The sequence below is a fragment of the Mus caroli genome, unplaced genomic scaffold (genome assembly GCF_978045245.1).
Source record: "Mus caroli unplaced genomic scaffold, Mus_caroli_1 scaffold_13, whole genome shotgun sequence".
NCBI lineage: Eukaryota > Metazoa > Chordata > Mammalia > Rodentia > Muridae > Mus > Mus caroli.
Window position 1 is genome coordinate 17,421,371 of NW_028227268.1, and position 24,044 is coordinate 17,445,414.

Here is a 24,044-nt window from a genome sequence, read left to right on the forward strand (position 1 = left end):
AATATTATTCACTTGTTTTTTAAAATAAATAAATAAATAAAAGAACTATTGTAATATGAACTGATAGGAACAAGCTGGAAGATGCTGCGCTTAGTGAAATAAGCCAGTCACAGCCAGTCACAGCCAGTCACAGGGCAGACCAGTCTACTTACACCACTTATCTGAAGTTCAATCTAAAAAGCAGAGACTAAATAGTGGTTGTTAAGGACTGAGGGGAGGGGGGAAAGGAGGCATAAATGGGCATAAAGTTCCAATTGCATATGATAAACTCTAGAGATCTTCTGTACAATATTATATGCATAAAGAGCAACCCTACGTTGTATACTTAAAAGATGTTGAGGTAGTTCTCATGTTAAACACTGTTGAAAAGAAATGGAAAGTAAAACGTTTACTTTCATAGATTTTAAATAAGCAAGTCATGTGTATGCACATGTGCAAGTGTGCGAAGGTCAAAGGTCAAAGGTCAACCTCAAATGTCATTCTTCCTGAGCCCTCTGCTTGTCTTCTGAGACAAGGTCTCTCACTGAGACCTGAGGCTTGCCAATGAGGCTAGAGTGGCTGGCCAGCGAGCTCCAGGAATCTGCCTGCTTCTGCCTTCAAGGGCAGGGATTACAAGTGTGCACAGCCATGCCAAGCTTATGAATATAAACGCTGGAGCTGACTCATGCCACGTTCTCATGCTAGCCTGGCAAGCACTTGAGCAACAGCTCTTAGAGAGAACTGGAGCCCTAAGACAAAAGCAAACTTTATTTATATATATCTTTAATACAGCTAAACAATAGCTGATAGAAGTGAGAATTTGAGGAAAACAGTAAAATTTGGAATAGACCCCAAGAAAATTAGCACAAGAAAATGGGGGCAAAAATTAAAAGGGATACCAACAGGCCAGAAGAGTAGCAAGTCTGAGTCCAGTGTGACCTGCATAGGCTCAGGGAGGGAGGGAGGGAGGGAGGGAGGGAGAGAGGGAGGAAGAGGGGGAGGAAGAGGGGAGGGGGAGGGGGAGAAGAATATGAGTTCTAGAATTTCTTATTACCATTTAGTTCTTGGTGTTTTAAGAATTCTTCAGATACTTGTTCATATAATGTCAGGGAGAGGTTAGAAGGCATAACTTTTCTCCTGTCAGAGAAAGGGTCACATTAGAAAGCAGCAAAGGACATTCATTAAAAAACAAAACAAAAAACTTAAAAATAGCAAACCTATAAGTATCCTGAAATCATAAGAAATTTTATTTTGCCTGATTTATTATGATAATTGTTGAAACACAGTCTCACTAAGTTGCCCAGGCTTTGTTAAACTCACCACGTAGTCAGACTAGCCTTGAACTCTTGGTGATCCTCCTGCCTTAACTTCACAAGTGCTGGGACCACAGGCACGTGCTCCAAATTCAACCAAGAGAACCTTCATTAAAGAATTTCCACACGGGGATGGCAAGATGGCTCAGCAGTTAAGAACACTGACTGCTCTTCCGAAGGTCCTGAAAAAATCTCAGCAACCACGTGGTGGCTCACAATCACCCATAATGAGATCTGATGCCCTCTTCTGGTGTGTCTGAAGACAGCAACAGTGTACTTATTTATAAATAAATCAATCTTTGGGTCGGATTGAGCAAGGACTGAGTGAGCGGGGTTGACTGTAGTGAGCAGAGGTCCTAAATTCAATTCCCAACAACCACACGAAGGTTCACAACCACCTGTACAGCTACAGTGTATAGATGCTTATATACATAAAATGAATAAATAAATGTTTAAAAAAAGAGAGAGAGAGAGAATTTCCACATGGTAAGAGTTGATATTTTCACCCCAAAATTCCCATCTTGCTTCTTTGTGACAATAATTCTGCACGGAGCAGAATCTGCCCTTGTCAGTATGCTGACTCCTTAGCCTCTGGCTCCAGTCCAATTTTTTCTGCTCTTAGTACAAGCCATCGTTATTCTTTAAAGAAACGTTTATAAGACAAATCAAATAAGAACATCTTTAAACAGAAAGAAAGAAATCCCAGACTCCACCATTACCTACAAATAAAGCAATCTGGAAAAGGGGATTCATTTGGTAATACTACAAAATGTAAATGACTGGAATAATAATATTAGTGTTGAAAGAAATCTAAAGAGTTAACACAATACAAGATTCTGTACAAAAATGAACAGGGAGGGGCAGAACAGATGGCTAACTGGTTAGGATCAAATGCTGCTCTTCCAGAGGACCCATGTCAGGTAGCTCACAGTCACCTATAACTCCCTTTACTGGCCTCTATAGACACTCACACATATATGTGCACACACACACAGAACTTTTTAAAGTTTTTTTTTTAATAGGTGGGGCCAGTGCACACTTTTAATCCCAGGACTCAGAAGTCAGAGACAGGTAGAGCTCTGAGTTTGAGGCCAATCAGGGCTACATCATAAGACCCTCTCTTTTAAATAGCTGGAAGTAAGGCCCAAGATACAACGTGAATTTCACAGAAACTGAACTAGGATATGTGGTCAATAGGATACAATCTAAGTCCTGCAACCCCACATAAAGGATGTCTGCCTCTTCCCAGGCCTTCCTAACAAATTATTGGCACTCTGCATGTGGAAGAGATACACAATTGCAAGGGGAAGTCCCCAAGTTCAAGCCCCACGCTCAAAAGTCAGAGTAGAATGATTTAAATACCCAGCAGTCGGAGCTGTACGTTGAGTTAGTGAAGGTTTGTGACTTGGCAACTTGGAAGGACTTTCTTTCTTGGTTATCTTCTCCTTTGACACCTTCAAAGCGGGAGTGGCAATCTAGAGCCCAGAGCAAATACATTGATTAGTCAGCAAGTTCAGCCTGGTAATCCATCGACTTGAACAATAAACCCCCAGAGAGATAACCATACCACAGCACCTCGCTTAGCCATGTTCCTGCTATAAAACTGCTTTTTGGAATTACATTTCATGGGCACTAAAAACTTTTCAAAACTACATATTCTTTGGAAACACCACTTTTTTTCCTTAAATTCAAAACTAAATAACTTTTAATTAATATTTTTGATTAACAGTAATAGATTTTATAGAACAGGAGAAACCTGTGGCAAAAAAAAAAAAAAAAGAATCTGACTCCGCTACCAGACTAGGCTCATATATTGGCTTTAGCTATATATGCAAAATACTGTGGGGAACCAATGGTTATACAAATGATACGAGTGATTTCATTTTAGGTTATCCTTACGGTCTAACAAATTAACCACTTAACAGAGCATGTATAAAGAAGATTGGGGAAAAACACAAATGACAAGGGAGATAGAAAAATACCACTTTAGAAAATGAGAACTCATACGTGTTTCCAATTTTACACGCAGCTTGGCCCTTGGAGCATTAACGACTGTGGAGAAAACTCAAGCACCAGGAGATTGGTGGGAGGTGGTACTGAGGCTCCATGTAGAGCTAATGTCCTTAAAAGTAATGCTCTCTATAAGAACCAGCTGGGGAAAACAACAATAACAACATTTAACCCCAAAGGAAGAGTACACAGAATAAAGACTTGCCCTGTCGCAACTCCAAGCTAGAAGAAAAAGAGGCATGTGTGAATATTCAATTCAAATGCATAAGCCAAGAAAAGTGGAAGTTTTTAATTAAAGTGCTCCAAATTTGTGAAATACAAGGCAAAAATAGGTAAGAATTCTCTCCAAAATAAAAAGATACCTTTTGTAGCCAGACATGGGGTCTGCCTGTAATCATGGCCCTGGAAAGACAGATGCATGTGTGTGTGTGTGTGTGTGTGTGTGTGTGTGTGTGTGCATGTGTGTGTGTGTATGTGAGTGTGTGTGAGTGTGTGTGTGTATGTGAGTGTATGTGTGTGTTATGTGTGTGTATGTGAGTGTGTGAGTGCGTGTGTGTGTGTATGAGTGTGTGTGTGTGAGTGTGTGTGTGTCTCAGAGAAGAAGAAAATCATCACAAGGTTCTCAAATGTAGATCAATTACAAGTGAAAGAAAGGACACAGCTCACACAAGCAAGAATAACAAAGATTTGGATGCCACAAGGATTTCACACACTGGATTCACTTGACACCTTCTTGAGATAACTACAGAACGTGAAGGGAGCATGACATATAGATAAACTTTAAGGAACCACTAAGCAAAACTTTTGAAAATAAAATAATCATTGGAATCTAAATCTCAATGGACAGGGTTAAACCTGTACATTAAATTTGGGTAGAAAAGCTGGGCATGGTGGCGCACGCCTTTGATCCCAGCACTCAGGAGGCAGAGGCAGGCGGATTTCTGAGTTTGAGGCCAGCGGTCTACAAAGTGAGTTCCAGGACAGCCAGGGTTATAAAGAGAAACCTGTCTCGAAAAACAAAAAAACAAACAAACAAAAAAATTGGGTAGAAAAAAAATATGTTAACTACTAAATAGATGGGGAACAAAATACTAAGACCAAAATAGAGAAATAAAAACTTGTGGGGAAAAACATGAAGCAATGTAACTCTGGGTAGTATACCCAAAGGTCCACACATTAGAGACTTTTTGCCTGGAAGGGGCTATTAGGAACCAACGGAAGCTTTGAGAGGTAGTGATGTGTTGGGAGCCCCTAGGAATACTTGAGGTCTACTGGTGATGGACAGCAGGACCCTGATATCTTACTGTACATGAACAGGAGTTCAGAAAGGGAGTGGTCTGTTTAGCTTTTGCTCCTCACCAAGAGTGGAGGAGAGGTGGAGCAATTTGCTTTTCAACTAGAACTTCCAGAGCCACAACAAAAAGAAAGCTCTTACTGTTCTAAGCTAATTGCCTCAGAGTGTGTGTGTGTGTGTTAAAGAGCATAAAGAATGGAGTGGTGTGGCCAGTGGCAGAGAAACCAAAAGGATGACAAAGAATTGGAGGACAGCAAGCATCTTAAAAGATGTGTTAGGGGTGGATTTGCTTGGTGTGCACAAGGCTCCAGAAATGGAAATAAAAATAAAACAAAAACAAAAAGGACAACAAATTGAGCTCTTCCAGAATTGAAATATTTATTCTCAAATTTAAGAAGCACAACAAATAATAAGACAGACAGATAAAAAGAAGTGCACACCTAAGTATATAACAGAGGATACAGTAAGTGCAACGTGGGTTCCACTTCTTGCCCTAATATCTGGAATCCGTAAACGTGACCGTGTTTAAAAGGGAAAAAAAATCTTTGCAGATGTAATGAAAATGAAGATGTCAATAAAAGATGTCCAAGGACAGATGTGCTTTTACAAATAAGGACAAGAGAGACTATGAGATACAAAGCCCCGGGGAGAAGACCATTGAAGTCCCATGCGCAGATCAGGGCAGATGTTGGAGATGTCCACCAACCAAGGAACACTGAGGGTCAGAGTTAAATGGCAAACAATAGTAACACACAACACGGTGAAAAATAAAAAAGAAAAAAAGAAATTTAAACTAAGTCAATAGGAAAACGTAAAATCTCCTAGTCTTCTGAGATCACATGGATTATTTTTGGAAAGAAGGAGGAAAGAAAGGTCACTTAGATATGGTAGTGCACACCTGTACTCCCAGCTGCTTAAGAGATGGAGGCAGTAAAATCACTTGAGCCCAAGAATTTGAGGTCGCTGTGGACAACATAGTGAGAACCTATTTGAAGCAAATAAACAAACTAAACCAAAACAACAACAAAAAAAAAAGCAGAAATTTTTATACCACTATGAAGCAATACTCTGAAAAAGCGACCTAAAGGAGAAAGGCTTCGTTTTGAGTCATAGTTCCAAAGTGTAGTCCATCACAGAAGGGAAGTCACAGTAGCAGCAAGAACTTGAGGAAGCTGCTCACATCCACAATCAGGAACAGAGAGCAATGAATGCATGCACATGTGCCCAGCTCAACTTCACTCCCACAGCCCAGGATCTCCTGCCTAAGGGATAGTAGCACCCACAGTGGACAATTCTTCCTACCTCAATGTAATCAAGGTAACTGCCCCCAAAGACACGCCCAGTGCACAACTGGCACTAACCATCACAGGCATAAGAAAAGAAAAGGAAGCCAAGCAATAGTGGCCCACACCTTTAGTCTCAGCACTCAGGAGACAGAGGCAAATGAATCTCTGAGTTCAAGGCCAGTCTGATCTACAGAGTGAGTTCCAGGTCAACCAGAGCTACATAGAGAAATCTTGTCTTGGGAAAAAAAACCAAGCAAGAGGCGGCAGAAGAAGGAAAGGAGGAGAAAAAAATCCCAATATTTAAAATAGTAACATTTTAAAAAATAAAATAAAATAGTAACAGTTAGTGGCCTTGTTTGTGTTAGCCAGAAGCCAGAAACAACCCAGACATCCCACAACAGAAGAGTGGATACAGAAAATGTGGTCCATTTGCACAAGGAATACTACTCAGCTACTAAGAACGAGGACATCATGAGTTTTGCAGGCAAATGAATGGAACCAGAAAATATTATCCTGAGTGAGGTAACTCACACCCAAAAGGACATGCATGGTATGTACTCACTAATAAGTGGATATTAGCCCCAAAAAAGTACAGAATACCCAGGATACAGTCCATAGAACTCAAAAAGGTTGACAAGCCAAAGGGCCCAAGTGAGGACGCCTCAATCCCACTTGGGAGGGAGAAGAAAACAATCACTGGAGACGGGAGGGAGGAACCTGGATGAAAAAGGAGACAGGGAAGGGAAGAGGGGAACATGATCGGGTATTGGATGGGGGAAAAAGACTGAAGCCCTGAGGACCATCAGAAAGAATGGAAACAGGCAACCTCAGGAGGTAGGAGGTGGGGGGGGGGACCCTCCAGAATGTACCAGAGACCTGGGAGATGAGAGACTTCCAGAACTCAAAGGGAGGGACCTTAGATGAAATACCCTACAGTGGAGAGAGGGAACTTGTAGAGTCCACCTCCAGCAGAAAGACAGGGCATCAAGTGAGGGATGGGGTTGCCATCCCACAGTCAAAACTCTGACCCATAATTATTCCTGTCTGAAAGAACTGCAGGGACAAAAATGGAGAAAAGCATGAAGAAAAGGAGGTCCAGCGACCGGCCCAAAGTGGGACCCAGCTCAAGGGGAGGCCCCAAGGCCTGACACTACAACTGAGGCTATGGAGCACTCACAAAAAGGGACCTAGCATGACTGCCCTCTGAAAGATCCAACAAGCAACTCAAATAGTCAGATGCAAATATTTACACCCAACCAATGGACAGAAGCTGCTGACCGTGTGGTTGAATTAGGGAAAAGCTGGAAGAAGCTGAGGAGAAGAGCAACCCCATAGGAGTCTCAATTAATCTGAGAGCTCTCAAACACTGGACCACCAACCAGGCAGCATACACCAGCTGATATGAGGCTCCCAGCACATATACAGCAGAGGACTGCCAGGTCTGGCTTTAGTTAGAGAAGATGCACCTAATCCTCAAGAGACTGGAGGCCCCAGGGAGTGGGGAGGTCTGGTGAGGGGTCAGGGGAGTAGGGACATCCTCTCATGGAGGCGGGGGAGGGGGGTGTTAGGGGAAGGAGGTATGGGATGGGGAACAGTCAGAGGGTGGACTGGGAGGGGGATAAAATCTGGAGTGTGGAAAAAAATTAAATTAAATTTAAAAAAATAATAAAACAAAAATAAAATAGGAACATTTCAACACCTGAACGTCCAGAAGCTTCGGAGGCTGAGGACAAGGGACACTTGGCAGGTTCGGACTCGCCTCCATTCTCTTACTCTGAAGCTGTACTTGCACATTTTTCTTTCTCCTGAACTTTTTTGATCCTGAGAACTCCGTAGACTTTTCTTCTCGGTACACGAATAGCGATGTCTCGTATCTAAATGGCACAGAAATTAGGATAACTGCTGGGTTATGTTCCTGACTTTATCTTCCTCTCAATCTTTGGATTGTGGAAATTTCCAAATAGGATGCTAAGCTCTCCACGGACCATCACCCGGCTTAAATCATGGCCTAATTAGATCTTTTTAATCCCTGCTCCCATCTCCTATATGTTCGAAGTCCCAATATTTAGTCATCTGCATAGAGTTCATCAGTAATGCTTCATCTGTAACAATTTCGATAAACATATCTATCAGGTATTGTTTCTTCCTTTCAAAAACACTTTAAAGCATCATTATGACACATAAACATTAATAGGCATCTCTTAGTATCACCAAATAGACAATGGGTGTACAAGTTTCCCGTTGTCTGCTAAATAAACTTCCACGCTCCGCATCAGATGCAGTTAGTGTGCCATGCTTGCTTGGAATGTGTTTTAAATCTCCTTTCATCTACACAGCCTCTCCTTCTATGTATTATTCCTGCCAATGTTGGGTCATCTATCCTGCACATTTTCCACTATTTCAGCTACTGGAAAATTTAATCTAAGCAAAATTGTGAAGTAAGAGGAAATTTCATCATCTACCCACTTCCTTTCTTAGCAGATACCTTGTCCTTCTTGATACTGTATCCTCATTAATCCCAACCCTCCCCAGTTCCCACGCCATGATTCTGATACCTGCTCTTATCCCCTGACACACCCCAAGGTTGTCTACAGTTAGTCACCTATACAGACCTCTGGTGTCAAAGGAAATGGCTTTCAACTATTTTGACTATGACTCACATTCTAAAATATTTTTTTCTACTAAGAAATAGAAACAGAAAGTGACCAAATATATAAAGACTAAACCTGTTTTACAAAATGTAGCTGTGTTAAAAAGAAACATTCTAACGTCTTCAATTTCTTCTTAATCTATTTCCTTACAAAGGAAAAGTTGGTAGTGACCTCTGAAACTGACATCATGGCCCCTTAGCCACACAATTTGGAGCCTGCTACTTCTTTGCCTCACCACCCAACCCCCATCTCCTTGTTGAGATTAAGTCTTTCTATTTCTGACTTAACCATGGCTTCCACAGGACTGCAGAGAGTTTAAGCTTTCATATTTTTAAAGTATAAACACATAAAATTATAAATTACCTCTAGCACTTTATAAAAAATAAATGGTTTGCTATAAATAATGTATTAAAACATTGGCCCTACATCCCAGTCCTTTGAGACTTGTGTCTCCCAAGACATGAGTTTGAACACTTCAACACTAAGGAAGGGAAAGAGACACTTGCAGTATCTTCCACTCCTTGCCAGATAACTTTTATGTGGTTTTCCAGAGATAAATACCTTGATCATCGTTACCTTACAAATGTAAATAGTGGTCAAAATGTTGTATTAAATAAAACAGAAATACAAACATGATAGGAAGACTTCAGTTCAAATGCCCTTCCAATTACAATACACAGGTAATTTCTAACTTCACGAATCCGTTAGACCAAAACTTGGTAGGAAAAACAAAAAAAAAAAGATGGGGGGCTGGAGAGATGGCAGTGGGTAAGAGCACTGACTGCTCTTCCGAAGGTCCTGAGTTCAAATCCCAGCAACCACATGGTGGCTCACAACCATCCGTAATGAGATCTGGTGCCCTCTTCTGGTGTGTGTGTCTGAAGACAGCTACAGTGTACTTGCATATAATAAATAAATAAATCTTTAAAAAAAAAAAAGGAAGAAGGAAGGAAGAAGGAAGGAAGGAAGGAAGGAAGGAAGGAAGGAAGGAAGGAAGGAAGGAAGGAAGGAAGGAAGAGAGAAAAAGAAAAAAAATGAGATAAACCCAAAACATTTTCTCATAGTATTTCTTTCCTATAGTAAACAATTTTTCTGCCTTTAAGAAATATTAAAAATGAAGACTGTTTGCCTAGGTGTATACAGAATGCCAGAACTTCTTTTTTAACTAACAAAAGACATCTAGGTAACTGGTATGCCAAAAAGAAACTACAGGATTCGAGTGATCTAATTTCATAAGCCCAAGCCCAGATGGAAAAATGCTTCCATGTCCTTCTTAAATTCTCTTGAGGACAAACGTACAGACCTATGAGCTACTCATCCCATCTAACTGAACCTCTGAGAAAGCTTTTAGACCGCAATGGAGCTGCAACAGAGTAAGAAGAGGTGTAAGAACAACCGTGCAGGTGCTAACACCGTGTTCCTAACAGAATGACCACAACACACACGACCCTACTGTGACACATATGTGCTGCATGTCTGGCCGTTTTAAACTTGAAAAGGGATAATTTCATAATGTAAATTCAAAGTTTTTTTAACTTACATTTTTTTATACTCTGGGATAAAACCCTTACTTTCAGATGAAATTTTCTTCCCTGTTGTTTTAGAAATTTTGCAGTATTTCTTAGTTTCGATATTTCTTGATGTCAGCTTGGTTGTGATAGTATCCGAGCCATGAATTGATACATCAATGCTTTCTTCTGTCTGAGAATAGCCAATGATCACAGTCATGCATATGCCTCTTCACATACATATTAGATATAACATTCATCTAAAGGGAGTTTGGTTATAAAAGGATCTTATTTATTTGAACATTACTATTCTAAAAGAATATGTATCCTTTAATGTAATACGTAGCTATAAAAGGCACAGAATTCATGAATATACATAGGTGCAAAATTTTATCATATTTTTCAAAACAATCATTTTACCACAAAAAAAATATTTTCAGATACAAACCTAAGGCATGGTCCATGCAAGGAAAAAAAAAAAACCACATTCTATTAACATTAACGAGCATCTACTCTATAAAGAACACCAGCAAAAGGTTGAAAGGCCTTCACTAGGCCTTCACTAAGCCAGTCACTAGGAGAAAAGTATTTGCAAAGAACACATCTAATAAAGGATTTTTAAAGCATGCGACATGTTTATGTGCATGCAGATGCATTCATCCTTGTTACAGTTGTGGGGGCCAATTTAGAAACGGCTAGGATCTCTGAACAAAGTTTGCAACCTGAGATGTACAGACATCCATCTAGTAAGCACATGAAAACGATATTAAACATCATCTTATGAGAAACAGCAAGTTAAACAAGACACCACTCCACATCTGTTTGAATGGTAACAATGAAAACTATAAAAACAATAGAAGACACTCAAGAGTGGGCTGGAGAAAGTAGCTCAGGAGTTTACAGCACTTGTTGCTCTTGTAAAGAAGTCCCAGCTCACATATGGTTGCTCACAACCACTCCTAACCCTAGCTCTAGGAGATCCAGTGGCCTCCTCTGACTTCTGCAGGCACACAGCATGCACATGGTGCACATACAGATGTGCAAGCAGAACATTCATACACATAAATAAATGTAAAAAAAAAAAACCATGAGAGTAAAGACAGAAGTAAATAGATCAACATAACCATTCTCATAAATTGGAAGAACAAATATTGTGTGTCTACACAAAGCAACCTATACAGTTGATGAAATTATCAAAATTTAGACGCCACTTCACACAGAAATGTAAACAGTCCTAAAATTTGTATGGAACCATCATGGGTTCTAAATGCCCAGAACACCATGAAGTTAGGAAGGAGATGTGTTGGAGAACCCAAGGAGAGCAGGAGGGAGGGAGTTGGGATATAATATGACCAAGATACAGTACATATGTATATGAAGTTTTCAAAGAGTAGAAAATAAATAAAATAATACAAAAAAAAAGAGGCTGGCAGACATCTAAGTGATTCTAGATTCTGTCAGATTGACAACCCTAACCATCACAAAGAGTTGTTATCAAAGAGATTAATTGACCAAAATGTGGAAGAAAGCGAATGAAGGTATAGTGATAGTGGGTACATAAACTACCAATGCTGTTGCCTGGCCTCTGCAGACACCTGCACTCACATATAAGTAAATGCACACATACACACACACACACACACACACAAGGTGAACAGTTTAAAGGTGCTAGCATCTCACTACGCCTGTGTGCATATGGGCAGCACAAACTGAACTCAGTGGGTAATGTTTAAAAAAAAAGAGACAGTGTTGAGAGAGTCTAGGGGGAGTGGGAGCAAGGGAGTGGTTGCTATGACTAAGATACAGTGTAATGAAATCTTCAGATAGAAACAGACTGGCAGGAAGAAGGAAGGATGGAGAAAAGGGAAGAATCAAGGAGTACAAAGTCTCAGTTGCACTGAAGGAATGTCTCAATAATCTAATTACTAACTGCAGGGTGGCTATAGTTTTAATAGCATATAATGCCAGCAATTGTCATTGCTGTTGGTTGCCACCAGAACTAGCTGGCAGCACTACTGCTAAAGATACAACAAGTCTTAAGACGTAGGAAAACCGAGCTGAAACCCAGCTGGATGCTCCATCCTTTCTGGCCAGCACCAACAGTGCTTGAAGCTGCTCTCCAGGCTGCTGAGAGAGAATTGTCAACAACTGCCTTACTTGGCTGTGGCCCCCTGCATGCAACAACACTGACTGGCCAGGAAAGATGAGCTCACAGGTAAAATAAGGGCTAACCAGTGGTGGGGCTCACCAAATGCTTTCTGATTGGCACGTGTGTAACAGTAAATCTGGTCAGAAGCTAGGAAGGTCAGAAGCCCTAGTGTGGAAGCTGCTGTGGCTGTTTCGCTAAACGGACATGACATGCCTGTCAAAACTGCTTTGTAAATAACTGAGTTTACGCCCACAGGAAAGTGCTATTGGCTTTGATTAGGAAAGCTTCTGTTTACGGTGGTCAATGGTGACTACACCGACTCATAACTAGTCAAAATACAAAGAATAAATGACTGCTGAATGCTGCTGTGGTTTCACTGAGAATGGTCTTTGTAATGCTTATATTTGTACACTTAGTCCCACTGGATGACCTGTTTGGGGAGGATCAGGAGGTATGGCCTTGTTAGACTAGATGTGTCCTTGTTAGAGGAGGTGTGTCACTGGGGTGAGCTTTGAGGTTTCAAACCCAACACCTGACCCAGGCCTAGGCTCAGCCTTTCTCTCTCTCTCGGTCTCTCTCTCTCTCTCTCTCTCTCTCTCTCTCTCTCTCTCTCTCTCTCTCTCTCTCTCGGTCTCTCTCTCTCTCTCTCTCTCTCTCTCTCTCTCTCTCTCTCTCTCTCTCTCTCGGGGCGCGCCCTCCCTCCCTGCTGCAAAGCTCTCTTCTTTTGTAAGAGCTGCATTGGTCATGGCATCTCTTCGCAGCACTAAAATAGTCACTAAGACAAATGCCCAACCATAAGTGGCTGGGGAAACCTCACAGAAGAATGAGTAGAAAGAACTCTGATGTCTTGGTGTGACGTGGCAGAACTCACAGCAGCTGTGACCTAAAAATTATCTGACCAAAAAAAACCCAGAAAATATATGTTATATTTATATAGTTTAATGTATGTATGAATTCCACAACATGCTTTAGAAGCTTCTTTAGTATAGTATTACCTTATTGGTAAATAATATTCCAACATATGTCTACTGAAAGAGTTCAAAAGTCGTCAGTTACTAAACAGGTTTATCAGAACTTTATACTCTTTAAATGTTTAAAAGTAATGAATAAGAAACAATCATAAAAATAATTTTAAAAGGAGAAGAAATCTTTAAAAGTAAAAAATAAATAAATAAGTAAAACTGCCTCGAATAACTTACCTTGCAAATTAAATGTGTTTTCTCCATTTTTCTGTTTGGAAGTAAATTCTGTCCTTCAGAACCCAAAGGCCTTGACGAATAAATAGGAGTGAGCAATAATAATATAAAAGTGTTTCCTGACAAACTATAAACAGAAAAAATAGGAAGAAAAGATCACAAACTATAAACAGAAAAAATAGGAAATAAAGATCACATCCTTGTTTAAGAGACAAATGTAATGACCTACATTTAAAACTCAGAATTTTTTTACTGCTATACAAGCCACATCTGATGAGTTATTCATTACATTGTTAGTTGTACTACAGTACTAGTTGCAACTATCAGAGAATTTTTTTCTCTTGTAAGGTGTTAATATTCTAATGGACAAACTGTACCACAATTGCAGATACATTGTAGCTAATGCCACTATTGAATGTTCAAACATTAACCTCCATTTATCATATTTGCTTAACAATAGATCCTCCACCTCATGCAAGAACTTACACTGTGGAGAATTTCCCCCCAGCTTTGCTTTGGGGAGGTAAAAACTTGAGAGGAAAGCAGACGTGGAAAACACAGAAACCATCCTCTGTACAACAAATGATCTGACAGTCGTAGAGCTGAAGGCACCGGGAAATTTCCCAACCACTAAGTCTCCACATAACTAGGACAACACATTGACTGACCACTTAGAGACCTCTCCACCTTTCTGCACCGTTCCTCCATCCAGTTACACAGACATTCACTTTCTCCTTTAATATCGCATCTCTTCTCAGCCTCTGAGACGGCTTAAACCTTTTCCTCAGCAAATCTCACCTCTCCAGCTCTGTCACCTGAGGGTCCTACTACTGCTCTCTAAACCCTACTCTCTGAATCGTCCCACCATTGCCCTCGTGTCCCTGAGGTTCTGCATTCTGTGCTTCGTCCCTCCTGGAAGCCTGGAGTCCTCCCTCCCTTGCTTCAAGCCTCCTCACAGGATGCTCTAGGTGCCTACTCACGCTCCCTGCCCGCGAGGCCCCGCCCCCGAGGTCACCTGATCAGCCCGAAGCTCCGCCCATGGGACTGCCTGAGGGATCTGGCGCAAAGACCTAGCCACTGAAGTGTCCTGCCCGGCTCTCTGGGAAGCCGCTGAGCTGGTGAGCACCTGCTGCCTGGGCGCCTCCTGGAAAACGCTGAGGTGGCGCGCGCGTTCCCCACACCTCATAAGGGCCTGTGACCTCATCCGATCCAACCGAGGCCGGTTGTGGACATCGTTGGAAGACTTCGGACTTGGGTCACAGCTGCCTCCTGTTCGACTTTCTGTCCTTCTCTGGTACTCTTAGTCCCACTGTGGCCTGTCCCCATACTTGAGGTTTGCCTCCCATTCCTTTGACTACCTTCACCATCCCTTCTAGCACCTTCCATGCCCCCTAGTCTCTAAAGGATAGCAACTCAAGATCATCTGTCCCACCGAGTTGTTTATATTAGGCCTGGTTGCTTCCTTTGTGGGGAAGAGCTTGGGGTCTGGGGATCAGGGAGTCCCACAGATAAAATGAGGTTGGCAATGTATAAATCCCAGTCTGTGACTATAAATGCTTTTTTTAGGATGTACTGAATTTTTAAATTCTGTGAAGTAAAGAGTGTTTTGAGAATATTTTTCTCCAGAAGTCTGACATAAAGTGCCTTAAAAAACAAAACAAAACAAAACAAACAAGACAAAACCAAAAAAAGTTTATCACATTTTGTTTGATATGGGGAATGCAGTACTCATGCCACTGTCTACATGTGGAGATCAGAAAAAGTTCTAAGGAGTTGGTTCTTGGTACACACTTGTGGAAATCAGAAAAGGATTTAAGGAGTTGGTTCTTTTCACCTTGTAGCTTCCAGGTATTGAACTCATGTCATCAGGTTTGACAGCAAGAACCTCTCCTCTCTGAGCCATCTTGCTGGCCTTCAAGTATATTATTTTTATAAACAGATCAATGGATTTTCTCATACTGCTAACCCAACCAGAATTCTCCCTTATTTAACTTGGAGTGAATAGCACAGGCCTTAGATAGATGAATCCAATTTAAATTCTGCCCTTACTGTGTACAATTGGCAAATTTCTTATGCTCTTCGAATCTCGGTTTTTTCATCCTTCCAAAGTTATAAGAATTTTAAAAATATGCCTGTGGACTAACCCGGACCCCTCAGAGCTCCCAGAGACTAGGCCAAGAACCAAGGAGCATACATGGGCTGATTTGTGGCCCTCGGCACATGAGTAGCAGAGGATGTCTTGTATGGCCTCAGTGGGAGAGGATATACTTAATCCTGTGGAAACTTGATACCCCAGGGAAGAGGGATGCTTGTGAGGATGGGCGGGTAGGGAAGTACCCTCTCAGAGGTGGGGTGGGGTGGGGTGAAGAACTCAGGAAGGGGGCACAGATAAGGGAGACAACTTTTGGAATGTAAATAAATAAAATAATTTAATTAAAAAAGTGTGGTGCCTTAGCAAATGTTACTGTATTTCACGCATTTAGCGATACCCCTTTCTGTCTTCATGTAAACATGAAATAATTTTATTTCTATTTCATTTATTTTCAAATTAACAACTCATAAATTAACAATGTGTAACTACTATGTTATGAGATATGGTGTGTTTTAATATATGTACTGAGAATAGAATGGTTGAATCAAGTCATCACCTCACATCACATCACATCACCTCACCCCAGGCAATTTTTAAACATAGAATACACTAGTAACTGAATGATATGCAATAGATTTCAAATTGTATCCCTCTTATCTAGCGGAAACTTTGTACCCTTTGAGCAATCCCCCTGTCCCTACTCTGTCTCATTCTCTGACAACCAGCAAGTTCTTATCCACATGGAGACATCTCTTCTCATATTCTACATATATGTGAGATCATGCAATATTTGCCCTGGGGCTGGCTTATTTCCTGTGGCAAAATGTCTATCCATTTCCTTTGTGTTGTCATAAATTACAGAATCTCCTTCTTTAAGGTTAAAATAATCCTTAGCTGTGAATGTACAGTTTCTGTATCCATTCATCCACTGGCAGACACTTCCATGAATGTACACAGTTTCTGTATCCATTCGTCCATTGACAGATGCTTCTGCTGTCAGACATTGGTTATCATGAACAACGCAACAGTAAACATAGCTGTGTGGCTGTCTTTGGATGTATTGACTTCTATTTTCTTGGGGTTTCTAGATCATATAGTGATTATTTGTTGCTGGTGAGAAATCTTTGGGAGGGGAGAACCAAGCCTCTAATCCCAGCACTTGGGAGGCAGAGGTAGGTGGGTATGAGGCCAGCTTGGTCTACATAGTGAGTTCTAGGACAGGCAGGGCTACACAGAGAAACCCTGTCTAGAAAAGCCAAAAGCCAAAAAACAAAAAATAAAAACAAAAACAAGCAAAGAAAAAAAAAGAACAAAGAACGAAAGAACGAAAGAAAGAAAGAAAGAAAGAAAGAAAGAAAGAAAGAAAGAAAGAAAGAAAGAAAGAAAAAGAAAGAAAGAAAGAAAGAAAGAAAGAGAGAGAGAGAGAAAGAAAGAAAGAAAGAAAGAAAGAAAGAAAGAAAGAAAGAAAGAAAGAAAGAAAGAAAGAAAAAGAAAGAAAGAGAGAGAGAGAGAGAGAGAGAAAGAAAGAAAGAAAGAAAGAAAGAAAGAAAGAAAGAAAGAAAGAAAAGAAAGAAAGAAAGAAAGAAAGAAAGAAAGAAAGAAAGAAAGAAAGAAAGAAAGAAAGAAAGAAAAAGAAAGAAACCTCCGAGCCGGGCGTGGTGGCGCACGCCTTTAATCCCAGCACTCGGGAGGCAGAGGCAGGCGGATTTCTGAGTTCGAGGCCAGCCTGGTCTACAGAGTGAGTTCCAGGACAGCCAAGGCTACACAGAGAAACCCTGTCTCGAAAAACCAAAAAAAAAGAAACCTCCGTACTTCTTTCATGGCAGCTATAGTGACTTGTATACTTTGTGTTGCTGTGATAGAACATTACCAGACAAATCCAGGGAAGGAAAAGGTTTTTTTGGCGTCACACTCCATTTCGGATAGAAGTCCTGGCAGGAACTCAAGCAAGAAGCTGGAAGCAGGAGCTGCAGCTTTCCGCCCTGCTTCTTGCTCTTCAGCTACCTTTCTTACATAGTCCAAGAACACCTGCTCACATGTGGCACCACCCATAGTAGGCTAGAGCCTCCTCTGTCAATGAAGTAGTCAGAAAATGGCCCCACACATATGCCTTCAGGCCAGTCTGATGGAGGCGATTCCCCTGTGAGACTCCCTCTTCCTAGCAGTTCCCAGTTGGTCCTTGCCTCTTCCCAGGTGTCTCTACTTTGTGCCAGGCTGACAAAACCTACCCAGTACAGTGCCCTTGCCTTTATGTCCTCACCAACACTTACCACTTGCCTTCTTTGTAATAGATGTTCTAACAAATATAATGCAAGATCTCACCGCTTTCTGTTTTCATTTCTCAAATGAGGCATGATGTTAAGTATTTTTCAGATATCTGTTGGCAGGTCTTCTTTCCAGAAAATGCTAAGAGCTTTTGCCCATATTTTCCCACACATGAAAAGCTTTACTTGTTTATTGTTTATTTATTTTATCTATTACTTATTTGTTGCGGCCTGCCCGCAGTCCACAACACGAACGGTTCAACTGAGAATGGCAGTTCAGGCTGAAAAGAGAGGAATCTAGACGGGGCAGAAGAAAGAATGGAGCCAAGACAACATACATTCTGTTCAAGGCTCAATTTTACTAATTCCAGACACTCAGTTATAAAGGAAGGGGGAGGGAACCCAATATCCCGCCAAGTAACTCAGGGTCCAGTAGCAGGACGAACACGTGTGTGCCTCCAGGCAGCAAAGGCAGGTTCCAGCAGTAGGTAGGCGTGGCAGGACGAATGAGCACGTAGCTCCACCCTTGAGCAAGCAGGTTCCAGGCTGGGGGAAGGGAGGCCACACTTATTTATTTTTTATTTAAGTTTGTTCTTTGACAACTTCATAACACATAAACCAAACCTTCTGATTGCTCCCACTCCATGCCTCTTCTTATCTCCTTCCCATGCCCATCAACACCCCAAGTCCCTTTCATGTCTTTTTGTTCCATGATGCAGTGAGTTTAACCATAACCTGGGAACCCAGTGGTGGGCTCACCAGGACCTTTGCTCTGTTTTCATTCATTGTTATTTTTCTTGCTATTGAGTCGTTTGGGCTTCTTATATACTTTGGCTGTGAAGCCCTCACCAGAAGTATGCTTTGCAAATATTTTCCCAACTTTTAGGTTGTGTCTGGACCTTTGACTCCTCTGCTGTGCAGAAGGTTTTCAGCTGCTAATACCCTCTGTGTCCATTTCTGCTTTTGTTGCCCCTGCTTCCAAAATCAAGTCAAAATACTGCCAGGCCAATGTCATGGAACTTATTTTCTTCTAGTAGTTTCACAGTTTCAGATCTTACATTTAGGTATTTTATCCATTTTAAGGTGATTTTTAAATTATATTTATATTATATATAATATAGATTATATTTTAAATTTATATTGTATTTATATTTATATTGTATAATATATACATATATGTCTTAATTAGGGTTTTACTGCTGTGAACAGGCACCATGACCAAGGCTTATAAGGATAACATTTAATTGGGACTTGCTTACACATTCAGAGGTCCAGTCCATTATCATCAAAGTGGGAACATGGCAGCGCCCAGGCAGGCATGGTACTGGAGGAACTGAGAGTTCTACATCTTCATCTGAAGGCTGCTAGCCGAATACTGACTTCCAGGAAGCTAGGATGAGGATCTTAAAGACCACAGCCACAGTGATACATCTACTCCAACAGGGCCACACCTTTTAATACTGCCACTCCCTGGGCCAAGCATATACAATCCATCAATATATGTGCCCAATTCCTTTCTCTAGTATGTAGATATTCTCTTTTCTCAGCAGCATCTATAGAAGAGATTGCCATTTCCCCATTGTCTATTCTAGGTTCTTTTATTAAAAATCAGTTAACTTCTAAGAAAGCATAAAGTCTTTTTCCATCAGCAGAAGCCTAAAACATATCTTTAAAAGATTTGTGAGACTAGCTTTAATCTCATGTACTAGAACTCAGTAAGATTTAAACAAGACTAACAACATTTTTAAATTTTTTAAAGAATTTTATTTCCGGGGCTGGAGAGATGACTCAGTGGTTAAGAGCACCGACTGTTCTTCTAGAGGTCCTGAGTTCAAATCCCAGCAACCACATGGTGGCTCACAAGCATCTGTAATGGGATCTGATGCCCTCTTCTGATGTTTCTGAAGACAGCAACAGTGTACTCACATACATAAAATAAATAGATCTTTTTAAAAAATTATTTTATTTCTAAGGACACTTACACATACACACACAGACAAACACAGACACACACAGACACACACACATACACACATACACACACAGGAGCTGAACCTAGTAATGCTGGTAATGCATACTATGGTCCAGAACTTGGGAAGCAGAGACAGGGTTGCCATGAATTCAAGGCTAGCCTGATATACATAGTGAGTTTAGTAAGACCCTGTCTCAAAACCATGCAGAGGGGCTGAGAAGATAGCTCAGTCAGGAAAGTGCTGGCCTTGCAAGCAGGGCTTGAATTTGATTCCCAGAGCATAGGAAACAGAGGCAGAAGCCCAGGACTCGCTAGCTAGCCAACCTTGACTTGCATTCAATTGGAGGAGGGTTTTGTACCTGAGGAGCTGTAGATACAAAATTGTACCCAAGAAACACAATCTTCTGCTCCTGTACCTATTTAGAGGACACAAATTGGTTCTATAATGGGCTGTGAGAGGGTGAATTTATTTTACGTGTAGGAAGGCTAAAATAAAATAATTCGTGGCCAGAGGCTAGACAGTGGTAGTTTTAGACTATATCCACAAATACTATTGTTTAAAAAAAAAATCCCACAAATTCAGTGATTTAAACAATGCAAATTTATTATCTAGAGGTCAAACATCCAAAAAGGTTCTCTGTCGGCAGCATGTGGCGGTGAGATGTCTCACAGGAAATTTTCAGTTCCCAGGCATGGGTCCTTGGGCTTCTTGCCTCGAAAGCACAGCAGCCGGCCTCGTGGGGAAGTCAAGAGCTTCCCTAAAGATGACCCTTCCAAGCCTGTTCACCTCACAGCCTTTCTGAGGTACAAGGTTGGCATGACCCACATCGTCTGGAACCCCCAGGATCTAAGGTGAACAAGAAAGACGTTGTGGAGGCTGTGACCATTGGGGAAACCGCACCCATGGTGTCTGTGTGCATGGTAGGATATGTTGAAACCCCACAAAGCCTCCAGACCTTCAAGACTGTGTTTGCTAAGCCTATCAGTGATGAGTGTAAAAGGTGGTTCTATAAGAACTGGCACACATCTAAGAAGGCTTTCACCAAGTACTGTAAGAAATGGCAGGATGGCACAGGCAAGAAGCAGCTGGAGAAGGACTTCAGCAGCATGAAGAAGAACTGCCAGGTCATCCGCATCATTGCCCACACTCAGATGCATCTGCTTCCTCTGCGCCAGAAGAAGGCACACTTGATGGTGATCCAGGTGAATGGAGGCACTGTGGCTGAAAAAACTAGACTGGGCCCGAGAGAGGCTGGAGCAGCAGGTTCCTGTGAGCCAGGTGTTGGCGCAGGATGAGATGATTGATGTCTTCGGCATGACAAAAGGCAAAGGATACAAAGGGTTGACTAGTGGTTGGCATACAAAGAAATTGCCCCCAAAGACCCATTGAGGTCTGCGCAAAGTTGCCTGTATTGAAGCCTGGCACCCTGCCCGTGTCGCCTTCTCTGTGCCTCGAACTGAGCAGAAAGGTTACCATCACTGAACAGAGATTAACAAGAAGATTTACAAGATTGGTCAAGGCTACCTCATCAAGGATGGTCAACTCATCAAGAACAATGCATTTACTGACTATGACCTGTCTTGACAAGAGCATCCATCAACCCACTGGGTGGCTTTGTTCATTACGGTAAGATGACCAATGACTTCATCATGCTCAAAGGCCATGTGGTGGGGACCAAGAAGCAAGTGCTTACTCTTCGGAAGTCCTTGCTGGTCCAGACCAAACATGGGCTCTGAAGACTGATCTGAAGTTCACTGACACCACCTCCAAGTTTGGCCATGGTCGTTTCCAGACCATAGAGGAGAAGAAAGCATTTATGGAATCACTCAAGAAAGATGGCATTGCCAAGGAGGAAGGTGCTTGATGCCAGGATCACTTTGCGCAGCTGGTGGGGTCTCATCAATAAAATGTTTCCAGTAGGCGGGCAGTGGTGGCGCACGCCTTTAATCCCAGCACTTGGGAGGCAGAGGCAGGCGGATTTCTAAGTTCGAGGCCAGCCTGGTCTACAGAGTGAGTTCCAGGACAGCCAGGGCAATACAGAGAAACCCTGTTTCCAGTTTTTTGGTTTTTTGTTTTTTTAAGTCCCAAAAGGGATTTACAGGGATAAAATCAGTGGCTCCAGGCTCTAAGTGCTATGGCCACATTGACTAACTTATGGCCAAATCACTCTGCCATCAATCACTTGCTTGCAGCCAATGTTACCCTACTCTGACTCGTGGGTCCCGAAAGGACTCTTCTAAGTATATCGTACCCACCAGATAATCCAGGATAATCTGAGCTCAAGATCCTTAATTATATTGAAGCTCTTTATTTCACGTATGGTAGCATAGTCCCAGGTTCCACTATTAGGATGTGGATATCTTTGGGGGAAAGAGGGGCCACAGCTCTGCCCATAAAAAATGGAACCTGCTCAAAAGGTGGTGATTGAACTATCCTCAATAGAACATTGGTTGGTTCAGTGAGCTACATACACGACTAGAACACAGCTTACGATGTGACATCATAAAACTAAGTCATAAAAATCATGGGACTTCCTCCCTATACTCTGATACTTACTCTTAGAAAAGCCAACACTCAGGCAGTCCAGCCCGCACGGACTCCATGTCTCCTGCCAACAGCCCTGTGAGAATGCCCTCTTGGAAAAAAAAAAAAATGGTCTTCCAGTTCTTAGGAGCCTTCAGTTGACTGGAGTCATCATGGCCAGTACTTCGAACTCAATCTCATGAGACTGAGCCTAAACCTCTGAATGAAAGCCATTCCCAAATTCCTGACTCCAGAGGCTGGGCAGTATTTTTGAGTTGCTAAATTGTGACATAACTTGTTCTGTATGAAGCGAGATGAGGTCAGTTGCCGCTACTATATAAATATAGCCCTTGCCCCAAGTATAAAGAGGGAGCTGAGGAAGCTGCGTGAACCCATCTTGGTGTCCGTGTCATTCTTGTCTCTGCCGGTTGGAAACTGAAGCAGGCAGTAATTAGGCCCAGCCTACCAGAGGAGCCAGGCAGGCAAGGCCACGGGAACAGGACTGCCTAGCACATCACAGCTCACAAGGCAAACCCCCAGATGTGAGACATAGAACTACAGGACTGTTTCCAGTGTTGGGGGTCAGTTATGCTTTTGTCTCACTCTATGCTCCAAATACCCTATTTAAATTTTTATTATTTTTTTATATTTTTGTGTGTGTGCATGTGACACGTAGACAGACATATGTCACCGTGCATGTAGAGGTCAGAGGACAGCTCTGTGGAGTTGGTTCTCTCCTTCCACCTCTGTTCAGCTTCTGGATTGAACTCAGGTCACTAGGTTTACCCTGAAGCACTTCACTCGCTGAACCATGATACTGGTCCCCACTGTTTCCTAAGCAACCATGTACCCCATTTGTTGGTTTCTTTCCCAGAGGTCCCAGCTTAGAACCTCTTCAGAGGTGACTTTGGACTTGGACAGTAAAAACCGCTGATAGTGTGTGGATCCTTAAAAACAGACTAAATGAATTTTTCATTAGTATATGGGCATAAGCTTATGAGGGCAGAATATAAGGGTTTGGATACAAAATAAACACACACACACACCTTATCTATCAAAGATTCATCCCAATTGCAATAATCAGAGGAGTTTTAAGGAGGTGTTTAGATCATAAAAGGCTCTGGATCTAGTCAATAGATTAATTCACTGATAGACTGATAATTTGATGGCATTGGGGTGGTGGGAACCAGGAGAGAGGGCCTAGCTGGAGGAAGCTGGTCACTGGAGGTCTGCCTTTGAATGGCATCTCTTCCCCAGCCCTTCCTCTTTTTCTATCTACCAAGGAGTAAGAACACTTTCTCCCATGCCCCTCCCTCACCATGTTTCCACTTTACAGAAAAACAAATGGATCCAAACCAGCCACAGACTGAAAGCACTGTGACCTAAAATAACTCTTTCCTCAAGTAGGTATTTTTCTCAAGTGTTCATCACAGAAACAATAAGCTAGCATGAACATTCCATCCCCAGACATTTAGTTACCAAATGTCTAAATATAAATAAAACAAGGAGACTCTCATAAGATCTCAGACAAGATGGAACACGTTTCGGATGACTCGGCTGTAGACAAACCCCACAGATTTCAGCTTTCAATGGGTCATCTACATCCACTCAAGTCTCTTTATGATGCTGAAAATTGTGTTGCCAAAATAAAAAAAAAAATGGCTTTTTAAATTGTGTTTGGGTGTTTTGCCTGCATGTATGCCTGTACCTTGCATTCATGCCTGATGCCTTAGAAGGCCAAAAGAGAGCATCAGATCCCCTGGGGCTAGAGTTATAAACAGTTGTGAGTCACCATGTTTCACACTG

At 41.8% G+C, this 24,044-nt stretch overlaps 1 protein-coding gene and 1 pseudogene across 1 annotated transcript in view; one reads left to right on the forward strand and one right to left on the reverse strand.

Annotated features, from left to right (window-relative positions):
- Nucleotides 1–13,416, reverse strand: part of Efcab3 (EF-hand calcium binding domain 3) — a 418,970-nt gene extending 405,554 nt beyond the window's left edge. The window contains exons 1-5 of the mRNA XM_085829216.1: nt 13,390–13,416; nt 10,074–10,234; nt 7,642–7,756; nt 2,655–2,767; nt 1,034–1,116 (exon numbers count right to left, since the gene is read on the reverse strand). Coding sequence (XP_085685342.1) covers nt 1,034–1,116; nt 2,655–2,767; nt 7,642–7,756; nt 10,074–10,234; nt 13,390–13,416 — 499 coding nt within the window. The remainder of the gene's footprint in view (nt 1–1,033; nt 1,117–2,654; nt 2,768–7,641; nt 7,757–10,073; nt 10,235–13,389) is intronic.
- A 6,959-nt stretch (nt 13,417–20,375) lies between these two features.
- LOC110305993 (large ribosomal subunit protein uL3 pseudogene) lies at nt 20,376–21,579 on the forward strand (annotated as a pseudogene).
- The last annotated feature ends 2,465 nt before the right edge of the window (nt 21,580–24,044 follow it).